This window comes from Cuculus canorus, chromosome 2 (genome assembly GCF_017976375.1).
Source record: "Cuculus canorus isolate bCucCan1 chromosome 2, bCucCan1.pri, whole genome shotgun sequence".
Lineage (NCBI taxonomy): Eukaryota > Metazoa > Chordata > Aves > Cuculiformes > Cuculidae > Cuculus > Cuculus canorus.
The window spans coordinates 22917710-22941642 of NC_071402.1; the positions used below are offsets into that span (position 1 = coordinate 22917710).

A 23933-nucleotide genomic window follows, 5' to 3' on the forward strand; every position below is an offset into this window, starting at 1 on the left:
GGGCACCACTGAAAAGAGCCTGACTCCATCTTCTTCACATCTTTGCTTCAAGTATTTGTACACACTGGCAATATCTTTCCTTTCTCTTTTCCAGGCTGAACACTCCCAGCTCTCTCAGCCTGTCATTGAATCACACAATGGTTTGGGTTGGAGGGGACATTAAAGACCATCCAATTCCAACACCCCTGCCATGGGCAGGGACACCTTCCACTGGATCAATTTCCTCAAAGACTCGTTCAACCTGGCCTTGAACGCCTCCAGGCACGGAGCATGCATGACGTCTCTGGGCAACTGTTCCAGTGCCTCACCACCCTCACAGTAAAAAATTTCTTCCTAATAGCTAATTAAAATCTGCCCTCTTTCAGCTTAAAACTGTTACCCTCATCATATCCCTGTACACCCCCTTTAAGTCCTGCAAGGCTGCTACAAGGTCTCCCTGGAGCCTTCTCTTCACTTGGCTAAGCAATCCCAACTCTTTCAGCCTGTCCTCATAGCAGAGGTGCTCCGGCTCTCTAATCATCTTCTTGGCCCTTCTCTGGGCTCACTTTAACAGATCCAAGTCCTTCCTGTGCTGACGACTCCAGGTTGTCCTCGTAGGAGAGGTGCTCCCATCCCTTCACTAGGTTAGTGGCTCTTTGTAGGACTCTTTCCAGCATGCCCATATCTCTCTTGCACTGAGAAGCCCAAAACTAGGCCAAAGACTCCATGTGTGGCCTCATCAGTGCTGAATAAAGATCACCTCCCTCGGCCTGCTGGCAATCCTTTGTCTGATGCAGCCCAGGATATCATCAGTGCCCACCAGGACTCCCAAGTCCTCTTCTGCAGAGCGGCCTTCCCGCTGGGCAGTACTGTACTGATGCACAGGGTTGTTCTTCCCCAGGTAGAGGATTTTGCATTTTCCCTCATTGAACATCAGAAGGTTCCTGTCATCCCATTTCTTCAGCCGGTTGAGGTTCCTCTGGATGGCAGCATGACCCTCTGGCGTATCCTTCCACTTCTGTAACATCAGCAAACTTGCTGAAGGTACACTCTCTCTCTTCATCCAGGTCATTGATGAACACGTCGAACAAGACTGGGCCCAATACTGACCCCTGGGGAAGACCGCTGGCCACAGGCTTCCAATCACACTCTGCAGTGCTGATCACAACCCTCTGAACTCTGCCATCCAGCCAGTTCACAATCCATCTCATTGTCCACTCATTTAACCCACACTTCCTAAGTTTGCTTATGGGGATGTTGGGGGACACACTGCAAAGGTTTTGCTGAAGTAAGGTTAGATGAGATCCACTGCGAGCCCCTGCTTCTACCAGGCCAGTCACTAAACCCATGTTTTGGTGATTATTTTTTTCAGTCTTTGTTATTGTATTCTCAGTAGAATGAATTTCTATATTCTTCCTTTTGGAAGTCTTCTGGGCTCAGAAGTAGGAATTCAAGCCCCAGTATGTAACAATACCCACCACAGAAAAGGAAATATTATCTCATACATAGGAATATTTATTTTTTTCCTTCTTAAAAATGTACAAAAAATAAAATAACTGTATTTACAGTTTATCAAACCCCTCTCCCAGTTGCAATACTATTAAGTTACGTGAGCTATTTTCTTAATATAAAAGCACACTATTTATACACAGTTTCCTTGTTTGCCAGAAAGAGGGCTTGTCACAAACTTTGGCACAAACATTCTTGTTTGTATCTTGTCTCAATTCATAGGAAATGGAAGAGCATATAAACATTTCATAAGCTTTACATTTTAAGTCATAAGATACTCCTTTCAAGTTCCAGATCAATTAATAAACAACATCTCTGACAGCTGGAGAGTTTAGTTCTTAATAATTGTTTGAACTAATTTACAACATTTAAACAATCCATAGAACAAAAGAGGAAACTATACAAGAAAGACGCAATCTCTGAATTCCATTGACCAAAAACTTCATGAGAGAGGACATGCAGGGAAAAAAGTTCTTTTCTTTGTAGTTTACATCCAGTGGTAAAAATCCTCCACAATGTCTTGATGGTGAGATCACCATGCATCAACAAAGCTTCACTGCAAAGATGCATTTTAATGGGGGGACATCAGCACCTGACTGAGTAGAAACTAAAATTTGAGATCTGGGAATTTCATCATAAAACATCAAATGGACGGATATAGTGCCAAATCTGTAGCAGAAAACCAGAATTAGAGTTTAGAAGACTATTCTCCTTTTGCACATCTATATCAGAGTCTTTCAAAACACAATATCTACAGACACTGCACTGCTTTAATTCTTCATAGGGAAATGAGTTGAGCAGCAAGCCACCCTAGGGCTGCATTAGTTAAGATTCAAGACTGGTGTCTGGAAAAAGGAAAGGAAATGAGTTTTGTTCCTTTAAATAAATGACCACAACACTGCCACAGAGACAGAAGGAGGCAAGGCAGATATTCCTGTCCCCTGCTGAACAGCAGCCAAATTGTACTTCCACTTAACTCATAATATATGGAAGATCCAGCATTAATCAATATTTTCCATTAAACAAAAGAAACATGCATATTTTAAACAATACACATGTGAGTACTTCGTACTCCTCAAGACCTTTGAACCAAGCAGAGCATGAGGCACGCCACTGATTCAGAAGTTTACATCACCTGTACTGGCCCTTCCCCATCACTTTGATAGCCTGTTTTTGACCAACAAGGTGAACCCCAAGAGCTTGTAGCATCCCATGACCAGTATCCAAGGTTCAGTGCCCCTCTAGCAGATGATGCTGTAACTACAACTGAGGCATGCAGGGTGATGTGCTCTTCGTAATCTCTTAGGTGCTTGTGATGCATCTGCTTCTGGAGCAGAGAAACAAAACCCTCAGACCCTGGCAGACAGAATTATGGGAGATCTTCCTTAACTAGTTCTAGTTGTTCATTTTAAAATAAACTTACCATCAGGGTAAAACCTACTCATCTTTCTCTACCCTGTTACCTTCACCGAGGCTGTAAGAAGGAACTAAAGGCAGGAGCACCAGCTCTCTTGTACCAGGAATTTGCACACTTTATAGTGTATTTAGAAAAGCTTTCCGGTAATCTTGGAAGGAACTTTTCTTCCCTGGACAGTGCACGACCGAAAGCTCCTGAAATGGAAATACAGCTCCTTAAGTCCCAGTATTTCCTGGAGCACTGCACTTCTCACTGATCCTACACTGATCCTAGGCGCAGCATCCAACAGATCCCAGCTCACCTCCACTTATGTGTGCATGAAGTCCCATTAACTTGAGTGCTGATGCTGACAGGACAATCCTGTCCTCCTCTGTGAACCCTGAATTCTCACAGTCCTCTCTTATTGCAGCACATTCCAGGCTGGGTCAGCTCTTATCCCTACAAGAGCCTGGATGGGAGGTTTGCTGGGGCAGAACCAGGGCTCAAGTCCTGCGTACATTCACTCCTGTGCTTCCCCTGCAGCTCCTGCCCAGACATCATGCCCAGCTGAGAGATCCCAGCTAATAAACTTAGGACCCAAAACACCATCAAACAGAGAAATGTAAGAACCAACAACACTGCTCACCAGTCCTGCGTGATGGTCCCAGTTCCTAATGCCACCCGCTGAAACTGTCTTCTTTTTTTCTTTAGGAAAAAAGTACCTGGGCTAAGTCAGCATAGAATTTTCATCTGAGCCTGAACCAAGCAGAAACAAACTGAATCACCACAAATAACCTGTGCTCTCAGGATATCTGCTCTTGAGCAGGGAAGCAAGAGCATCTTTGCTGGAGTACATATTTATAAAAAGATAATGGAATTATCACAAAACTCTGCATCAGAAGAAGAAAGCGCACATGATGAAGAGGGAGGGAGAGAGGGGGACAGACCCACATTTCTGCCTGCTGCACGGGATCCACATACAGTCCATAAGAGAATAAAATACTTGCCGCTGAAACTCACAGGATTGAATGCTGAGTGAGAAGCAATCTGTGATAGCCAGAGGAGCAGGAAAGGAGAGACAGGTGCAGGGTTTGGATGCGATGGGGTCATTCAGGCCTTGAGTCTGTTTCCTGGTATGATTGGAGCCTGCAACTTTCTGTCCTCACAGAACTCATGAGATGGGATGGAATATGATGGGGTAACCTTGCAGTTCAACCTGGGTTCAGACCCAGCCCTTGCAAGACAGAGACATTTCTCCACACCTCAGCTGTAGGATACTCAGTTTCCTCTGGTAAAATTGTTCCAATTTTGACAAAATATTTACATCAAGCCCAGGTTTATACTTCACCCAACTGTCCTAGGAATCAAAACAGAATCATGTAATGGAGACACATGAGCCAGTATCCTTAAGAAGACGAGTTTGAAGTCCTGTTTCTTACAGTCTAGAGGAATGCTTTCACAAGCAGGCTGCTGTGTAAAGCACCTTTCCCTCCACAGGCTTGCACAAAGCCCGCTTTGAGAGCCTCTGCTTCATCAACAGAAAAGGCAGAAGTCACTTCTGTACCTCTGTGCACACCAGGCTGCAGACCCATGGTCCCACTAGGATTTGGTGACAGCTGGATGGGATATTCAGGTATTTACAGCTGGGATTTGGGCACCTAAGGTGAGTACCATTGTGCCATAGCACTCCAAACTCTGTAGCACAGTTTTATCCAGTATTTCAGCATAAAACCGGGTGGGCAAAGGTTGGAGTAGATGAGTGCAGATGCAGTTATCACTTCCCAGTACACACCCCTCAACAGATTGCAGCAGTCTAATCCTCTAGGAAAGATTCTGTTAAACCCTAAACCAAATACATACAAAAACAGTGGCAGTAAACATGCCCACATACAGTAAAATATATTATTGCATATTATAAACATTATATACAAGGTTAAAATGGTTTCTTTACCATTTACTTACAAGTGACATTTGTAGCTGAATGCCTTACTTACAAGTCCTCATTGCTACGTGCTGAGAACTACCAGAGGTATTTGGCAAGACTATACACTATAGAGATATGGATCAGTCTGAGCAAGTGAACTCATCAGCCACTTTCCCTGTCCTTAGCACTGCACCAGTTTTTTAGCAATGGCAGACAGAACTACTAGTAAAGTGATTTACACCAGATTTCTGAAACTAGACCAGCACGGTTCTTAATATGTTTTGGAATGAGCTTATCCACACTGAGGTATGGATTAAAATGCTGCATTTCACATTTGCAGTGGGTCACCTGGTTACAAATCTGGGGTCTGGTAACTGCTTGTACACTAGAGAGAGGGGAACAATAAATAAGGGACCAGGTTAACATGAGTGGCCTTGTGCTTGACAAACCCAAGTCTATATGCAGTGGGTGCACATGTGCAGAATGGACAGTATCTTCAAAGCAGTCTTGTGACAGTTTCTCTGACCAATGTCTGTCAAGTTCCTGGAGAATCTTCTGCTTTCCAAGAAGGATGAAATGATGTGGTTCCTTACAAAAGGCTCTGCCTGAGGCTAAATCTCTGTCAGCGTGATCTTGAAGCCTTCAGCCATGCTTTCCATGTGCAGGATGAACGTGTCCTCATTGGAGTAGTGCTCAATAATGTTGTCATCCATGTTTACCAAGATACTGGTGATAAAGGCAAAAATCAGCATGTTTATGTACCACGACACTGAAAGGGAAAGACATGCACTCCACCACATGTGCTCGCTTCACTATGTTGCAAAAACAGACTCCAGCATATGCCAGTAAAGGGATAATCACAGAATCATCATCAAGATCTGCCCCATAGTCCCTTATGGTCTTTGGATTAGAAGCTGCTCCTTGCTGAAGTCATGAAGGTAAGAGACATGCCAGTGTTGGGACGTTAACCCACTGAAGCTGCCTACAAGGAGAGCTGCAGTCCAGGTCCCTGGCAGCCCCAGGTAGCTCATGTTTCCCCATGCCTGCTGGTGGTTCTCCCAGGTACACCTCTGTGTTACTCCTCAGCCACACAGCATGAGCTGCTGTTCCTCTGTGGTGTGAGTGGCTAACATGGGGAAGCAGTGCAATTCGTGCTTTGCACACAGCTCACAAGCTTAGAACTCAGCTTGGATGTGAGAATACTGACAACTATTAGAAGTCTACGCAGTATTTTCCTCAGTCTTTACCACAAAGTGTTTCTTCCAACAAACACACCACTTGGAAGCAGTGTTAGAAAGAAGCAAAACATAAGAAGTTTCACCTGTCTTATCAAAAGCTGAAGAAATCCCCAGACAAAACAATGCCCTAAGCTAGAGTTATGGCAGAAAATAAAGGACTGATTTAAAATCATATCACTACAATATTGTGGTTATTTATAAGTAAAAAAGAGTGGAGAGATTTAGATTTCTGGCGAGGAATAGAGGCCTAGCTATTCTAAAATCACAGCTGTGATGCTCACGTCTAAATTTACCCAACTGAAACTCCTGCAGCAAACACTGCCTGCCTGCCTTTCAGATTCGGACAGTGGCCTACTTCTTTCTAACACTGCAGGGAAACTCCACACCACATTCGCAGCAAAGGCTGCACTCCTCCCACGCTCCACCACATTATAAAGCACATAGCTTACAAAACAGACTTTATCCAAATACATCTTCCAAATAAACACTGTTTCTACACAGTAAGCCTGTAAGTACTAGTCAGACAGAGACTGGAGATGCACGTTTCTTCCTCTGCCACCCTTTGCTGTCTCTCTCCATAGACAGTAAGATTTCAGGGATATGAGCATGTCTCTTAAAAGTATTTATGCTGCCAAGCGTAACAACTCCCCAAGGATAGCTGGGTTCTCTGAGTATTCCTAAAGGATCTTGCAACAGTCCCTAGTTAGTTAGTTTACTTACCCCTTTTTGCTCTTCTTATAAAGTTTTGCAATCTTTTCAATGGGCAGCCCATATTTCTCAGATATCTGAAATCATAAAAATAAAAGAAATGTCATTGAAGACTAATGAGAAATGTGAAGTGATCACCTCACTTTACGTAAGGCATTAGACCACTAACTCTGCAAACTTTGGCAGGAAAGGCATGTAGAAAAATCACTCACAACTGTACCATAGCTTCATTTAAGAATGGTTCAGGGAGGAATAATCCTAAACATCTTGATAAAAAAATGCAATCTCAGAAACTTGGAGCCTACAGTTTTCACAGTGTGCGACTCATCAAAACTGCCTTAGCATCTCCTACTGCTCTGCTCAAGGAGTCAACACTCTTCTCAGATTCAGATTTCACTAAGGAATTTCAGCCAGATTAGTCACCTTTCTGTCATTTCTTACTCTGATTTCCTGGGCGCACAGAAGCAAAGATTTCTTTCACCAGGCAGAAGGCAGATGAGTAGCAACACAAAAGGAGCTGATGGATCAACAAAAAAAATCTGTGGTTTTTATTTCCCAATGTCATTTCAAGATTTGTTAAGCTAACAGGATACTCCATAGTACACCTTCTGTCTGAAAAGTATCTTCAAGGTACCTTTTATTGTGGGAGGGCTACAAACATGCTACACACAGGACCAGAAAGCTTCAGTGTTGTTGGGGAGGTGACTCAGCCTCGCTACGAGGGTGGCAAAATGAGAACACTATTTTGCTCACAAAAAATCACCTGAGTGTACAAACATCAAGATGAGATACCACAGAGAAGTGTATTAACAAGGTAAAGGACTTCTAAAATAAACCTCTGGCCAGCTACTCAAATTATAAAGGAGAAAACATAAGAAAACTTTTGAAGGAAGAACTGTTTAGGTGACAAATTACCAACACTAACAAACACTTCACCAGAATGCTTTGAGATTGTTTTGCAGTAGTGTATTAGTAACTTTAGATGTCCATTTTGCAATGAACCTGTGGTGTGCTCATGGAGACGGTGTCCTTGGACCCTCCATCTAAGCTAGCTTTTTTTTCAAGTTATGGCTCTTTGTTGAGGGAACAAGTCTCACAGCTCAAACTTTAGAAAACGATTGACCTATAAGGTAAAATAATTATGGAAAAATGACTTTTTGTCAGTGATTAATGTTCTGCGGTACTCTACTGCCAACCAAAGTAACTTTCCTGCTCTTCACAGGTGAAATGAAGTTGCAGTTAAACAGCTGACTATTTATCTGCTGCATTAAAGAACCGAAATGCACAAGTAAAAATCCATTTAAAGACTGCCAGACATCAGTCACTGTAAAATTCTTTCTTTGTGTTTATGTTCAGACTTCCACTGAGAAAAAGTGATATTTTAGAGAAGTAAATTAAAGCAATTATCATTAAATAGAAAATGGAAAGAAAGTAATGGATAAACTCAGCACCAAGGACAGATTCAAACAGCCCCAGGTTGAATCCCAAGCACAGCTCACACTCGGAGCCAGGATTCTGTGACAGAATTACTTAGCCTATACTTGCCTACATTGCCTATACCAGCATAATTGTCATAGTAACTCAAGATTTTTAAGAACCAACAAAGCTTCTTTCATAATGCAAATAGTTTCCTCTGACCACAGCACACACCTGTGGCTAAAGGAAATGGAGGGTGTAAGTAAGGAGTAACTGATAAGGTTCACCAGACCCACCTACTCCTGAAGTTTTGCACCTAGCAAAGAAATACAAAGTAGATTGTGGGTGTATTTGCCACTGCAGTTTTACTCATACCAGCATGTTTCACTGCTGGAGATACTGATGATAGTTCAGGTTTCACATTCTCATCTGCCCTCAGAGAGGCCTAATTCAACATCAAGGCTGCATAATTTCACACGGTTTCACTCCACTTGTCTTCTATCTCTCACACACATCCTCACTGTCAGAATATAAAACTGACCTTTTTCACTCTGAGCTCTAAGTAGCCTAAACAAAAGGCTCTGTGTAGCCTATGGAAAAGCTATGGGACCACATGCACAGGATGAATATGCATCCGACAAGGATGTTCCATAACATATTTAGCTTATCTGGAGCAAGTTCAAGTCTTTGCTCCAAACAGGACAAAAAAAATGATTATTCGAACCCAGGGTCTGCCATATTCCTGTGTGGGATGTCCTAACCTATTCCAGCCCCTCTCCATCACAGATGGGACAGACCGCCCCACATAGCCTTCATGAAAGCCTGACCCAGCCTATGCACATAAATGCAAGGTCAGCAGAAGGAATCACCTACCTCTGGCCACAAGCACTTGTATAGGCACCCACACCTTCCCCCTCACTCACAATCTACCCCTGCCTATCAGTATCTTATCAATGCCTTATCTTCAGTGCCTTATCCCATGCTGCCCATGGAGGGCAGCTGCCAGATCTGAGGCTGGTGACTGGCCTAGGGTACCCAGCTGCCCCACTGTGAAGGCAAATCTTGACTGTCTTAGAGAAGCTCCCATGTTCTCCTTTTACTGTTTCTTACCCTCTAGCTTTGCTTACCATGAACAGAAGGACATCAGATAAGTGATGTGGTGTCAAACTTTTGTGCCTGTGGTTTTGTTGTACCTCTAAATTTACACTTTCATGTAAAACAATAATAAAAATGGCTCCATTTCATCAGATTGTTGAAAAAATCCTTCCTAACGGGCATCAGACAAACTGCAACCTGGAACTGCAGAAAACGTCACAACTGTGCAAACATGAGGAAATAATACATCTTTCCCCTCTGGGTTGTTAACTCTGAAGCCTAGTGATATTGCAAAGACCAGTACTTGAAGACACCTTTCACTGACTCTACACAAATAAACAAGTAGGGAGAAAATTATTGTGCCAAGAAGGTTTAATAGTAGCTTATATACAGCATTAAGCACATTCCAGCATAAAACTTGCCTAGGATATTTGGGATACCTAACACTCATGCATTCCAAAGGTTGCTGAAAGTGGTTTGGGCCTCTGGGACAGCACTTCCTACATAAGTTATGACAGATAGGGCTGAGAAAGCCTTGCCTGTCACACTGGCTATGACAGGTGTAGGATTTATATAACATGCAGGGATTAGCGAGCATTGCAAAAGACTTCCAGCTGACTGAATAAGCACATTTCTCAGGAACCCCTAAGGATTCAACCAATTACACACAGCGAGCTGTGGAAGAAAGGCTCCAAGCTGGGGTATGAGGGACCCTCCCTCCCACAGGCTCAGAAAAAAAGTCTTCAGCACAAATGTGCTAAGTCCTGCTGCAGAATCTGAGAAAACAGAGAGCTAGCATCTGCTAGGACATCTCATTTAACATCCTCCTTTGAAACACAGTTGTTGCCAACTCAGGGAGAACACCACTACTGCCAACTTCCACATAGAACAGCAGGATTTCTCACCTGACCCCAAGCAGGCTACAACGAATTTTAAAAAGATATCTTTATTTGAGGAATATCTTCCTTTATCATCTCCATTGTTCATTTTTCAATCTTCTGAGCAGAGAATTCTTTCCTTCCCCTAGGATGCATGAAGCAGTAGGACAGCCTTCAGAGTGGCACTGAAATAACAGTCTGGATATCCCTTTGGGCTGCAGCCTCCTGGCATGGCAAGCGTGTCTGTAGCACATATCTGATCACCACAAGAAATGCTTTCTCTGCTGGGGCAGGAAGACAGAAAGGGCAGACATCTGGGCTGGCGAGGCACACAGGAAAAGATCTTTGCCAACTTATTTCTGTGGAATGGTCCAGTCTGTTGCCCTACATTGGTTGGAAGGACACAGACACAGAGAGCTATCTAATAAACTTTGATGTAAGCAAGCTTGATTGAGCTCAGCTGTTAGCTTTTAATTTTAGAAAGCCTTTGGGAGATGCTTGAATTTCCCAATTTTGAGCGCCTTCTGTAATCTGAATAAATACGTCAATTCTGCATAATGTAAGACTGTGGTACCTACTGAGCTCCAGAGAGTTAACCTGACTTTGGATTGGGCTGAGAGGAAGATTTAGAGCTGGTCAGTCACCACATACATGTAATGTTTTGCGATGGGCAACTGTTTCACTATTTTCTGTTGATCAAGACTGACTAGTGTAGGATGCAAACATCTTAAAACTCAATCATTTGCATCATTTTCTGAGTTGTGTATCTCTGTATCTCTGAAATTTGAGACTTCTAGATATTTGCCAGAAGAAAGAAATCTGAGAAGGAATCTAATTAATTGTTTATTGGAATAGGGGTATACAAGAGAATAAAATAAACTTAGTATCTGAGAAAACAATACCATTAATCATGGAAAATTAGGAGAAAGCCACAGACCAGAAACAGTGATTAACAAAAAGAAGTAAAATCAATAAACGGAGCAGGCAGCTATGATTCGGGATCATTAATGTTGTCTTTCAGACCTGGGGCTCTATAATACTCAGTCTCAGTTTCTAGGTTCTTGGTACTGAGTTTAGAAGTGAATATTTAGGATGTACATAATTATAAAATTACATGATTTGCTGAAATGACTGTAGAGAGAATATTTAAGAATACATATGCAGTTCAACAGCTTTTGGCATTGATTTATACAAAATATTTTATCAAAGAGAATTAAAATTTTCTGGATGTGTTTCTTCCAGTGAACTGGGACATTTTACAACAGATCAGATTTCTCTTGTGCCGAAAACATGCCACTGAGTCAGCAGCTGTGCTGACAAAGGTATTCAAGAACCTTTCCTGCTTCTGCACCAGCTTTGTTTTTATGTTACATAGGGACTGGAGAACAGGCATGGAGAGGCACAGACTACTGGAGATAAAATATTCATGTTAGCTTCAAGGGTTATAGAAGGATTATAACATACTTTTAACTTCCATAGAAAGACAAGATGAAATTGTGTTACAGCTTATCATGAATCAGACTGCGGCCTCTTCAAGTGAAGTCTGGCTTTTATTACACGCATGTTCTGCCAAACAACTGAGCTGCAGTCACAGCTAACAAACAGTATCAGCAAAAGCCTGGTTAGGACATCCTTAGAATGCAGCTGACTCTCCTCAGAGATACCCTGATCTAAATAAGTGCTTTAAACAACTTCACTAATCCACAAATCTTTTTTTGTCTTCTGCTTCTGGCCAAATATTGAACAAATAATTCCATCTTTACTGGATTTGAAGTGTCTGGTACGTGCAAAAAGACACTGTGATGGTTTCATGAGAGTATGAATATACATACTTGTAACACTCAGCTGAGCTCTCTAGGAATATTTTCATCCGTTCTCAATTTCTCTCCTCCATGTAACCAAGGCTGGAAACCAACTCAGCATCGCACATGTCAATAAAACATTAGTCCCGCTACCAAAGCAGTGGTATGGTTGTGTCTTAACCCTTCGCTCACCAGATTTCACACATCTACAATCCATCAGCTCTTACAAACAGGATTAAAGGTGGGAATAACCACTCATGATCACAGTTAATGTGTAATAAGCAAAAAATTACATCAAACAAGCAGCAAAGAGGCAGGCTGGTAGGTAGGTCACTTTGGGAGTGAGGGCAACAGAAGGAATTTGAGACAGGAGCTATGAATGACTAGTCTGCATTGGCTCGGCAACTGACTCTTTTATGCTGGAAAGTAATCTAACAAAAGCAATATGAAGTTCACACAGAAACAGTGCATCCTTGGGCCTCTTCTTTAAAAGATGGCATTACAGGGAGAGATTCAACAAGCTCTGATTCATCAGTTCACAAAGAAACATTTCAGAAAATGTAGCCTGCACCTTTCTGCTTTCCAGACACTGGTTAATTACCACCATTCCTCAAGGCTCAGGTCTCCAATAAATCAGCTCTGCGACACTGTTTAATCCCAGCAACCTGCCAACAGTACTGAATTCAAAACATGACAGGATTTTTAGAGGCATGCTCCAGAAAGCCTTTATTAAATGCTTTAAACGTATTTGAGAATAACTTCATCTTTATACTATGTTTTAGGTCAATAATACATTGAAAGCCTTGAAATTTTCTTCCCAAGACAGACAAACAATGTAAGGATATTGGATACTTACTGCTTCCATTAGCCCCTTTACTGTGGGTGACTTCAGCATCAAAGCATCAAACACCTCATCTGTCTCCTTCCTCACATACAAAAGCACTGAAACACAAAAAAAAGTCAAACTTGGAGCAGGTTCAGTCAACTGAGCAGATGAAACACCCCACACTGAACAGAAAAACAAATATTAATCCATGACAGATAAAATGAAGTGCTAAAGATCGTTTATTTAAAAAAAATTATTCTCATATCAGCAATTTAAACACGGAAGATACAACACACAATTGCATTGAAAATACACAAAGAAAATTCAGAGAATTTAATATAATATGAGGAATCTTCAAGCATTTAAACCTCCATTTACTGAAACAGGAGAAGCTAAATGGCACTGAGGCTCTGTCCCTGGGTCACAGGACAAAGCACACAAGCTACACCTTTCTAAACTTGTGTGTCAGCTTGCACCTCTCCAGGCTTCACCCAAAAGGCTGGGAAAAGACATTCATAATAGGCAAGCGTGGTTTGCCATTAGCTGAGCCTGTGAGAGCAAAGTCAACAAAAAGGGAAAGAAATAGTTTTCTCCAACATTGTAATGCAGATGACTGCAAATGGTCCAGTGGACTTGGGCCCACTTGCAGAGAATCATAGCTTCTCTGTCTACATTTTGAAATGACTGAAAAAAAGATTTAAAACATGGGCAGACTAGTCCCCTGTCTTGGTCTACAAACCAGATGTGCAGGACAATAGTGGGTTTTTTAATCTTTAATTCAGAAGTATGAGCTGTAAAACTGCTACCTCCAGCACACAGAACCACATCTTTTTCACCTACTATAGAGTGAAATTCTTCGGGAACTGCCTGAGAGTGCCCTTTTAAAGGACTTAGAAGCTGAGATAATTTTGTGTCACAACCAAAATAACTCTCAGAATATAAGAGAACAAAAAAAAATCTACAGCCATAGTTAAACAGTTTGTTATGTTAACCTGCATGAGCAAGCACTCGTTCTATTAATTTTACCTATACTACGCTGTCATTAATTCAATAATTCTTTTCTTGTTACCAGAGTGCTGTCCTGTAACTCCTGGCTTTTCAAACATCTGGACCTCTGCCAGTCTTAATAATTACAAACATATCTGAAAGGAAGAAAAATCACTCAGTCCGAGGTTAAAGTTAGGGACATTATAGAACCCAAGTGCTGAGCTTTAAATCTCTCTGTTGTGTTTGACATGTCAGGCAACATTATCCTGAATGAAGGATCCATTACAAGAGTAATGGGGAACTTGAATTACTATTGTATACACAGAGAACCAGGATTAGTAAACATATGGGATGTTGGTATTTTTTTCTTTCCCCTGACAGGTGTGAAAATCCTCGCTTTGATTCACTAGGGCACTTTTCCATAAATGACTTCTGGTGACAGTGATGCCTGCCCTTATGCTCTGTTACTCTGGCCTGTCTCAATGAATTTTCCCGTGCGCTGAAGTCTTTTGAAGAGCAGATGCAAGTGAAAAAACAAAAGTTGTTCTCCAGACAGGTCAGGTCCCTACTTCAGCTTACAATGCAGCCCCACAAGCCTTCGTGCTGGCACAACTGCAAAGAGAAGACCAGCTGGCCCACAGTGGGAGGTTCAGCCAGGGCAGAGGACGGAAAGACGCTGCAAAGGCTCCTCTGGGCTCAGCAGAATCAACATTGAATACCAAGTCATGGCTGTGATGATGTGACTACTCATATTTATGCCCTCTGATCCCACTGTCACTAGGTTGATGGCATCTAGATGGTCTCACTTTAATAGTACAGATTGCAGTATTTGGAGGAAAAAAAACCCAAAACCTTGTACCAGGCAGTGAGCTACTTTTAGCAGCAAGTAAGATAAACTCAAATTTCTGACGTCTACACTGCCTGGCCTTAGTTCTTGACTTTCTTGCCAGCACTGAAACCCACTGTAGTCCTCAATGCTCTTTAGTTGTTAAAATGAATTGCAAAAGACGGGAGTGATACATTTATCTTTAGTTACTTAAGAAATAGTCCTGCACAAAATTGTGGAGTGGCAATCAGCCTTTGCTAAAGGCAAGGAATCCCTGCTGAACTGGGGATTTAAGTGGGAATGCAGAAAAATGTTAAATGCTTCCTTTGAAAGTGTAAACAGCTTGGCTCTCCATTGGCAAATCTGCAACAGCAGAAGATAAGCAATAGACATGGCAAAAATGAAACTATGGATGTGATGGGACAGTAAGTCTAGGTCACTGGCCTAGGTCACTGGCCAGGTCCAATGCCCCGACTGACACCCTGTAACTACTACAGTCTTTGTATAATGGTCTCCTGATGAAGACATGGCACATTTTAGACAAGGAAAGTAAGGCTGGTAGCTGTGACTGAGCTTCCCTTTCCCACATTTGGAGTTTTCAGTAATTGCCCAGGCACAAATTCCCTAAGTGACAGAGTGAATGCTGTCCTCCACAGGAATGGTTCACAAAACCCTCTTTGTTACGAATCCAAAATGTTTCAGAGTAATTTAACAGGACAGACAAAAGTTACACAAAAATATGACTTTATTCAAGCTGAGAACTACAGGACTAAAAGTCTTCCTACTCTGTAATGCAGCTGCCAGATTTATAAATAATGGAAAACTCCCTATGAAATCTGAAAGGGAAAGTGATTTAAAAACTCTTACTGAGAACTCAAAACAGGAAAAGGCCACAAGTCTAGCTGCACTGCACACTTGGTAGAGATTAACATACTTTACATTTCTGTGTTGGGCACTTGTACCTCCCTTAGAGGTCAAGGAGATGAAAGCACAATTGACAAAGGTGCAGCTACCTGTGTGAGAATATGAATATTGTTTTACCAATGGTTAGCTAACCCCTTGAGACCTTTCCTCTTGGAGGCTGCCCCTTAATACTTTTGCTTCCACTAGACAGTATTACAGTTAGGTCCATCAGGCAGAGTTGAGGCCAAACACTGTCACTTCAGTCGGGCTTGGACACCTCACTGGGTGCTACTTACCTGCACTGCTTTGATAATGAGCCACCCCTTCATTACATTGCTTTTAATGCATGCTTTCACACATCAGATCTGCTCTCTCTCAAACACGACACCAGTGCCTCACCTATACCTGCTCTCTAGAAGTCATTGATTCTGCTGTACAAAATAAATTTGTGAGAAAAAAAAAGGCTTCTAGTACAGCTAAGCCTGGGAAAAACAGCAGAATATTTTAATACCAGGTGACTGTTGTGGCAAAGGCAGTATTGTCAAATGGGCAGATCGAGCTGAGTTGTGCTCCATCAGCACAATCCCAGTGCAGTGTTCCCTATGCCAAGAAATTCACCAGAGCAAAGGGCATGTTGGAAGAGACGTGGCCTCCAGCCAGCACAGTCCAAGTTGGAGAAACACTGAATAGGAAGCAGATGGGAAGAAGTCATCCTCCACCTTCTCCGGTTCCATGCCTCTCCTGGATTTAATTATTTAACACAGGTTTGCCACCGTTGAAAACGATTGTTTTTCTTCCAAATCTTCTCCTTGAAATGCTTGCAAGTCCTGGACCATATTAAAACAACTAACAGCAAAGGACAAGAATAATCAAAGCAAACCAATATCTCCTTGCAGGCAACTCTCCAGGCTTCCAGCTAGGAAATCCAGGTAAAACTGCAGGAAATGACAGTTCTTTATATAGCCCTGTGGCTGTTCCCTTCTGCCTGATGGAGCCCCGATAATGTGAATTTGGTCATCAGTCAACCAGATGCAAGTCTGTGGTCAGTGCTGAACTTACATAATTAATGGAAGATTTAATTAAAAGAAGAATATGTTCATATTTATTCCAGGAAGATATCAGCCTCAACCCTGTAACCTTGTATGCTTCCTCTGGTTCAAGGACATCACCATAACCAACAGAGAAACTTTGCAAATGCAGGCTCGTGTGAAGTTGTTTCTATAATGCTCAAATTAATCCTACAAATGATGTAATTAAGAAAAACTGAGCTCACTTCTGTACCTTGTTTGTCTCACAAACTGATGGTTGAACCTCAAAAAGTTTGCTACCTTGAGTTATGTAAGTTGGGCTTCCAATAAACTAACTTCACAGAACTCATGAGACTGAAGGAATGACAAATATTCTCCAGAGTGTCTAACTGTGGCAGTGAGGAAGCTGTCACCTATAGCACTGCAATGGAAGTGACTGTACACAAAGCAGATTTTGTGGACAAAATTGCCATCTGCTCATCCTTACCTTCAGCACAAAGTTTAACAGCTCTACCTAAACCTTCAATATTACTAAATTTAAGCTCCACTGTAGCAGACTGGAAAACAGGAGTTGGACTGGTACAGCATGTGAAACACGACTGTGAAAATATTCACTCAGGACAGTAAAAACAGTTAAGGGAAACAAACTCTTAAACAATTCAGATAGGCCTGTCTCTGCTAACGCCTTCTATTTCTAATTAGGTAGGAAATTTCTGAGACTTGACTCAGGCTAATGCAAGTTTGCAGTCAGCAGGAGCTTAACTGTGTATAGTTTCTGTTTCTGATCCAGTGCATCTCGCATATTTGCTTGTGATCCCTGTGATCCCAGACAGAACAGAAAAGATGAGCAAGTTAAAAATAGACAACCCAAGATTTGCTACTGGAACATTTATGAACTATGCAGCTTGGCCAAGGACCAAGAAACTTTCGAGCTTTTTTATATTTTATATACACTTGTTTCCTGATCCCTTCTTGAGACAGCACAGTCCTTTTCCTTTTCTGCTTTTAAATCATTATTAGCATTTGTTAAAATGCCTCCTTGAATACTCATAAGTGTAGTGGTATCTTCTCCTATCGACCCCATATTTGCACTAGCATCAAATCCCCAAGTTGGTCCAAGCCACACTCACTCTTCTTAGTTCAGGGCCATGAGTCTCACAGCATTATTTTTAACTGCTAAGAATTGACTGTTACCTCTTTTCAGGCCTTCTTCTTTCATTTGTTTCAAAGGGGGTGGACCAAACTCCTCCTCCACAGGCCGGAACATCCTTTTGACCAGGACACTGCTACTAGAAAACACAACAGGGACCATGTCAGGGTAAAACTGTGCTTCCAACAGAAGACAACAGCGGCAGTCATGACTCGCTTCAACTCTGGCAAGAACTCCACTAGCTATTCAAGCAGCACCAGACCAGAGACTGCAAGGATTTAGCCTTTGATGCTTATCTGAACTCTCCAAGCCTCTCAAATTGCCCAGACTGACTGGCTGGGACAGGTGACAGGAAAATCTGAAAACCCCTAAGGCCTTAACAACTTAAATATTGCAAGAAGGGGGGTTGGGAGGAAGAAATAGCTAAATAAGGAGCTGAACCCACATTTAGACATTGATTCACCTCCTATTTGGGGTCAAGGAGACAGCCTCAGGAAACACCAGTGATATTTCTAATACCCAAGACAGTACAAGTCAGCGAGTTCAAAAGGAATAACATGCTGGGCCAGATCCAGCCTCAAGCTGCAACGTACTCCACTGCGGAAGTTCAGGGCTGCCCCTTCCCCTCCACATAGCTCTGGCAAGAGTTGGTGTCTCCTTTTACTCTTCGAGGAAAGAACTGAAGCTAGTGTGCTTGGTGCAATAGACTCTTCCGTTTCTCAGATTCCACTGTGAGCCTTATAAAGAACATGAAGGGAAGGGAAGGGAAGGGAAGGGAAGGGAAGGGAAGGGAAGGGAAGGGAAGGGAAGGGAAGGGAAGGGAAGGGAAGGGAAGGGAAGGGAAGGGAAGGGAAGGGAAGGGAAGGGAAGGGAAGGGAAGGGAAGGGAAGGGAAGGGAAGGGAAGGGAAGGGAAGGGAAGGGAAGGGAAGGGAAGGGAAGGGAAGGGAAGGGAAGGGAAGGGAAGGGAAGGGAAGGGAAGGGAAGGGAAGGGAAGGGAAGGGAAGGGAAGGGAAGGGAAGGGAAGGGAAGGGAAGGGAAGGGAAGGGAAGGGAAGGGCCTCCTGTTTTCAAGCCACTGTTAGCTGCAGGTGTTCAGTCACTGCCCACCACTGACCGCTTCTTGCAGGCTTATGTGAGTGCAGTTGTCCTACTCCACACCCTCAGATTTGGGGGTGCTCACTTGGTATTCAAGCAACCTGCAGAAGCCTGGGGCTTGCACACATTACAGTTAATTCTGGCTAAACAGCAGCCACACAAATTAAAGCCCTTACTTCATGACATATCTAATTATTTTAGGGACTTCCTGCAGTTCTCCCAGTCCCTTCAGACCAGACAGGGAGTGCTCTCATTTCCAACCTTCCCTATTCTCAGGATCTCCCATTCTCTTTCTGCTTTTTTTTCTTTTTTGTGCATTCTCTCTGCAGTTCTTATATTTGGCATATACACACACCTGTGTGCCGCTAAACAGCTTCCAGGAACAGGATGAATTTCAGTGATTCATTAAACAATTCCTGGTTTTGAAATTATTAGAGAATGCTTATATAAAAGGGTCTTTATTATCAAATATATCATCCTATCCCTGTATTGAACCTTACATCTCTTCCAAGTGCTTTACTCGGAAATGTAATAAAGAAGGAAAAGCAGGCAGTTCACGTGAAGGAAAAGAAAGTTACCATAAAATAAACCTCCCTCTACCAGTTCTACATACTACTCATCTATCATTAGCGGTGGGAGAACGTGAAGGAAGGGAGAGAAAGGAGATCAGTTTCATCTGATCTCATGTTTTGCGCCTGCTTTCTATGAGTTTGAACTGCTATCTGCAAAGCTTGTAAAACAATAAATGTCTTACCCTTCTCTCTCATCATCTGTATTGTAGTAAACCTAGAAGGGTAGAAAATAACAATTACTCCTGAAAGTCAGACACAGGCTTAACAGAATAACTTCAAAAGAAGGAAAAGACAATAAGCGGTTTGCAGGTTTTCATACATCAAAAATCCTTTTCCTTCTATAAAACTCCAGTACTAATTGTGATCTGTAAAATGTGTGGCTTAAAAAAACTGCTGCTGAATATTATCTAATGGAAATATACCAAACATTTTGACAGACAATGCCCCCTCCCCTGGCTTATGTCATTTTCCCTATTATTTTACAATCCTCTAAATCAGATCACTACTCATCTAAATTACTTTTGATATGATTTAAGCAACAACACTCACAAGCTTGTGTATGTATTTAATACCATCTGAAAATCTAATTAAACTGCAAAGACCCACATTAAACTACAGGCCTAATGGAAATAAAACTATTAATGGTACAGCTGAACTCTTTTGCACAGGCTGTGGGCAGAAGCACAAGTCCAGACCCCTGCTTTGTGTAAATCAGTATAAGTCACAGTCATTGGGTCCAAATTTAAACGTAGTTAACAGTAGCAGGGGAGGCATCAAATCACAGCCTGTTATCAAAGGCTTTACAGAACAATCAGTCATATTCCTCACAATGTGCCTGCATCGTGGGTCCGCACCATCAAATGCACCAGCATTCCAGCTCCTCGGTTCCTGCACAAGTGTGGGGCAAAGGCGGGGCACTGGAGCCTTGTGTTCTGCTGGGGCAGAGGCACCTCAGGCAGCTTCCCAGCACTCACGTCAGCAAGGACTGGAGTACGTTCAGCTCTGTACTGGGTTTGTGTGGCAAGATATTGGAAGCTAGGGGGCTAGAGGAGTGGCCTCTGTGCTAGAAGCCTCTCCTATGTCAAACAGAGGCAATGCCAGCTGGCTCCAAGACAGACTGCCACTGGCCAAGGCTGATGGTCAGCAATGGTGGTAGCATCTCTGGGATAACATATTTAAGAAAAGGAAAAAAAAAGAACTGCAACTGCAGCAGGACACAGAAGTGACATTATGTGAGAGAAACAACTCTGCAGACGTCAAGGTCAGTGAAGGAGAGGAAGGAGGTACTCCAGACATGAGAGCAGAGATCCACTCCCCTGCAGCCTTAGTGAAGACCATGGTGAGGCAGGCTGTCCCCCTGCAGTCCATGAAGGTTAACGGTGGAGTAGATATCCACCTGCAGGCTGTGGAGGACCGCACACTGGAGCAGAAGGATGTACCTGAAGGAGGCTGTGACCCTGAGGGAAGCTCCCGGCAGGGCTGTGGCCCCAAAGAGAAAAGAACCCAGGCTGGAGCAGGTTTGCTGGCAGGAACCACTGACCTGGTGGGAGACCCTCACTGGAGCAGTCTCTTCCCGAAGGACGGCACCCCGTGGAAGCGACCCACACTGGAACAGTTCATTAAGAACTGCAGCCCATGGGAAGGACTCACACTGGAGAAGTTAATGGAGAACTGTCTCCCAGGGGAGGGACCACGCTGGAGCAGGGGAAGAGTGTGAGGGGTCCTCTTCCTGAGGAGGAAGGAGTGGCAGAAACAGCACGTAATGAACTGCCTGTAACCCCCATTCCCTGTCCCCCTGCATTGCTGGGATGGGAGACGGGAGAGAATTTGGGAGTGAAGTTAAACCTCAGAAGAAGGGAGGAGCGAGGGGAAAGCGTGTTAATATTTGTTAATATTTTCTCTTTACCCTACTCTCATTTGATTGTTAACAAATTAATTTTCCCAAAGCTGAGTCAGTGACAGTAATTGCTGCCCTTATCTCAATCCACAAGCCTTTTGTTGTCATATTTTCTCCTGTTCAGCTAAGGAGGGGAGTGACAGAGTGACTTTGGTGTGCACTTGGTCAACCCACCACACTGAAAGCTTTCACTTCTGAATCTATACAGTTAAAATCGCTCAGGTGTGAGTGTGCCAAGCTGAGATCTGGAACTCATTCTACATCCAGGAGTCGAAAACTGGCTACAAAACACCATTATAATAAATCCTTCTTACATTAAGTAATACATAACCCAATGGAAAAGTTCAGGATAACAAGGATGCCAATACTGCAGCCTATACAGCAGCAAAATACAAGACTGAACATTGTGTAAAAGCTAGACAGCTGAGATATCTTCCAGGTAGTTTAGAAAATTATTCACAGGATTACATATACCAAGGAGCGTTTTCACCTCCTGTTTTGAGACAAATCCACAGGCTCGTTTGAAAGCCTCGAGGACAGAAGGTACCCAGTACTGATATGTGAGTGGGCGTCTTTCCAATTTTGGAGAGTAAGTCAGTGACAGCTGTGATTGCAATGTCTGTGCTCTCTGTGCTTTGCTCTACCACAATCCTCACTGCTTTAAAATAAATGACAATTCCAACCCAGTGTCATTTATTTTTAATTTTTTAAATATTTTGCAGCAAGACGTGTACAAAATTTTCTCATCTACTATTTGTCTTTATAAACACATGCTTAAAGGTCTCATCCTACTCCCTGAGTTGTTAATAAATAACAGGTTCATATTAAAAAATAGTCAGAGCTTACCCTCTAATTCAGGTTTGCAGTTTCCCAACAAACAATAAAGTAAGTCTTAGAAGACTCAAGTCAGCAAAGACTTCCACACACTTACTGGTGATAATAAATCAATGACTTCTGCACTAAACCAATACTGAATATTAATATTAGCATGACAGATTTTTTTTCTTCATAGAGTGGGAACATTTTCTTCTAAGCAATTCCCAGATCTCTAGGCGATGCTGACAGAAAATGGGTAGTGGTGTTTAGTGAGCCTACCCTTGACTTCCTTACACGTGTAAGAGGTGGGTCTTCATTTTCAGTTGTCACAAGGAAGGGGATCTCTGCTACCACAAGGTGGCACCTCATTTCATCAAGCCAAATAGCACAGCCAAAACCCAGACTTGTCACAAAATCAACCTTCTAGGTCAAAATCCTTGACTATATGTCCCATTCTTTCTCACAAGCAAAAGAATGTCAAAACCATAAAAAACAAACAAGTGAGTTATTAATGAACCCAGAACTTAGAAGGGCACTTCTCTCTTGTAAGGTCTTTGTTAAGTAACTCACCAATGTCTGCATTTACCAAAAGAAGAGCAGAAACAAGCAGCCCCCAAGAACAATGATTTATTTTCCTGAAACCTGCCTCGGAGCAAACACGGCCAGATGGCAGGTGGGCACTGGCTCATCTCATTATCATTTCTTACCTGTCCAGTTCTTTGTAGGTTTCCAAAGTGAACATCCGGTATAAAGAGAACTGGCTGAGAATCCAGGTCAGCCATTGTTTTGAAGAAGGTGATATCACTCTTTTTTTGCAAAGGGAGTGCACTCAACTTCCCTTCAGCTGATAGGAGAATCACAAAGCAATGTGGTTATGAGAGGAGGCATTTTAAGTGTGACTTAGGCCCAAACCAGAAAAGCCCATCTTACTCACAGTTATTACACGAGGCTTGGGATGCCTGGCCTTTGCCTTTCTTCCTGTTCTGCTTTCTCTCTTCATCCCGGATTTTCCTTTCTGCTCCCTGATGCAAAAAAAGACAACCCACAGATATTACCCCAAAAAGGAACCAGTGCAAGCATCATCCCCTGTGATGCCTGGAACTACAATGATGGACACATCAGAGATGTTGAAACAGAAACCGGTTATCCCACTACAGATAAATTTGTCCAGGTTTTTGTGGAACATGAAGGTGCAGCCAGCTCTGCATTGATCACCTGTGCCCAAAACTCAGGCTAGCACATCCAGCAGACCCCAGAACTGAAATCATCAATAGGAAAAAACCCACACGTGGGCTTGGAGGATATGGGATGGATGGATAGCTTGAGCAGTATGCAGTTAGTAGCAGGGTTGTTGTCACCACAGCCTTCACAAAACACATCCCAGGCCCAGTGCCTCTGCCATGGATGCAGTGCTTAGGTTAAATACTTTGTTTACATACTGACACAAAACACATACAGGTTTGCTATCGTCTTACATCACATCTGTGCAAAGCTTTTACGTAATCTCTCCTCCACTGACCTTGTCTGGGGGTGTCATTGTTCCATTATGTCCAGCTTTGCAGAGGCCTTTTTAATTTGGCAGTGCAACAGCTTACCAGTGGTTCAAGGGCTCTTACAGAAAAATACAGGCATTTCAGAAAGAGAGAAGCCCTCCAGAAACTGGAAAGCAGTGTAGCACTGCCTTTTTAGGCCCAGGAACTTCTGGGAAGTTGCAAGCTTCTGTTATGTAAATATACTTGCAACAAGTTTAGAAAATAAAACTTGTTATTGACATAAAAAGCAGCAACACCTCCTTTGAAGTTATCCTAATTTACTTTATAAATATGAATATAGACATGTTGTAAAGGGCATTAAAGATCCATATGCTCAGAGACAGTCAGCATGCAAA

The 23933-nt window shown here is 42.7% G+C and overlaps 1 protein-coding gene across 4 annotated transcripts in view; it reads right to left on the reverse strand.

The window, feature by feature from the left end:
* Nucleotides 1-1500: 1500 nt before the first annotated feature.
* GRHL2 (grainyhead like transcription factor 2) overlaps nt 1501-23933 on the reverse strand; it is a 68547-nt gene continuing 46114 nt past the window's right edge. For 3 of the 4 annotated variants that reach the window (XM_054058131.1, XM_054058129.1, XM_054058133.1), the window contains exons 10-16: nt 22980-23067; nt 22753-22889; nt 19515-19546; nt 17710-17804; nt 12802-12887; nt 6767-6831; nt 1501-5534 (exon numbers count right to left, since the gene is read on the reverse strand). In XM_054058131.1, the coding sequence (XP_053914106.1) occupies nt 5420-5534; nt 6767-6831; nt 12802-12887; nt 17710-17804; nt 19515-19546; nt 22753-22889; nt 22980-23067 (618 nt within the window). In that variant the 3' untranslated portion in view covers nt 1501-5419. The remainder of the gene's footprint in view (nt 5535-6766; nt 6832-12801; nt 12888-17709; nt 17805-19514; nt 19547-22752; nt 22890-22979; nt 23068-23933) is intronic. The other variant, XM_054058132.1, reaches the window with a different exon arrangement.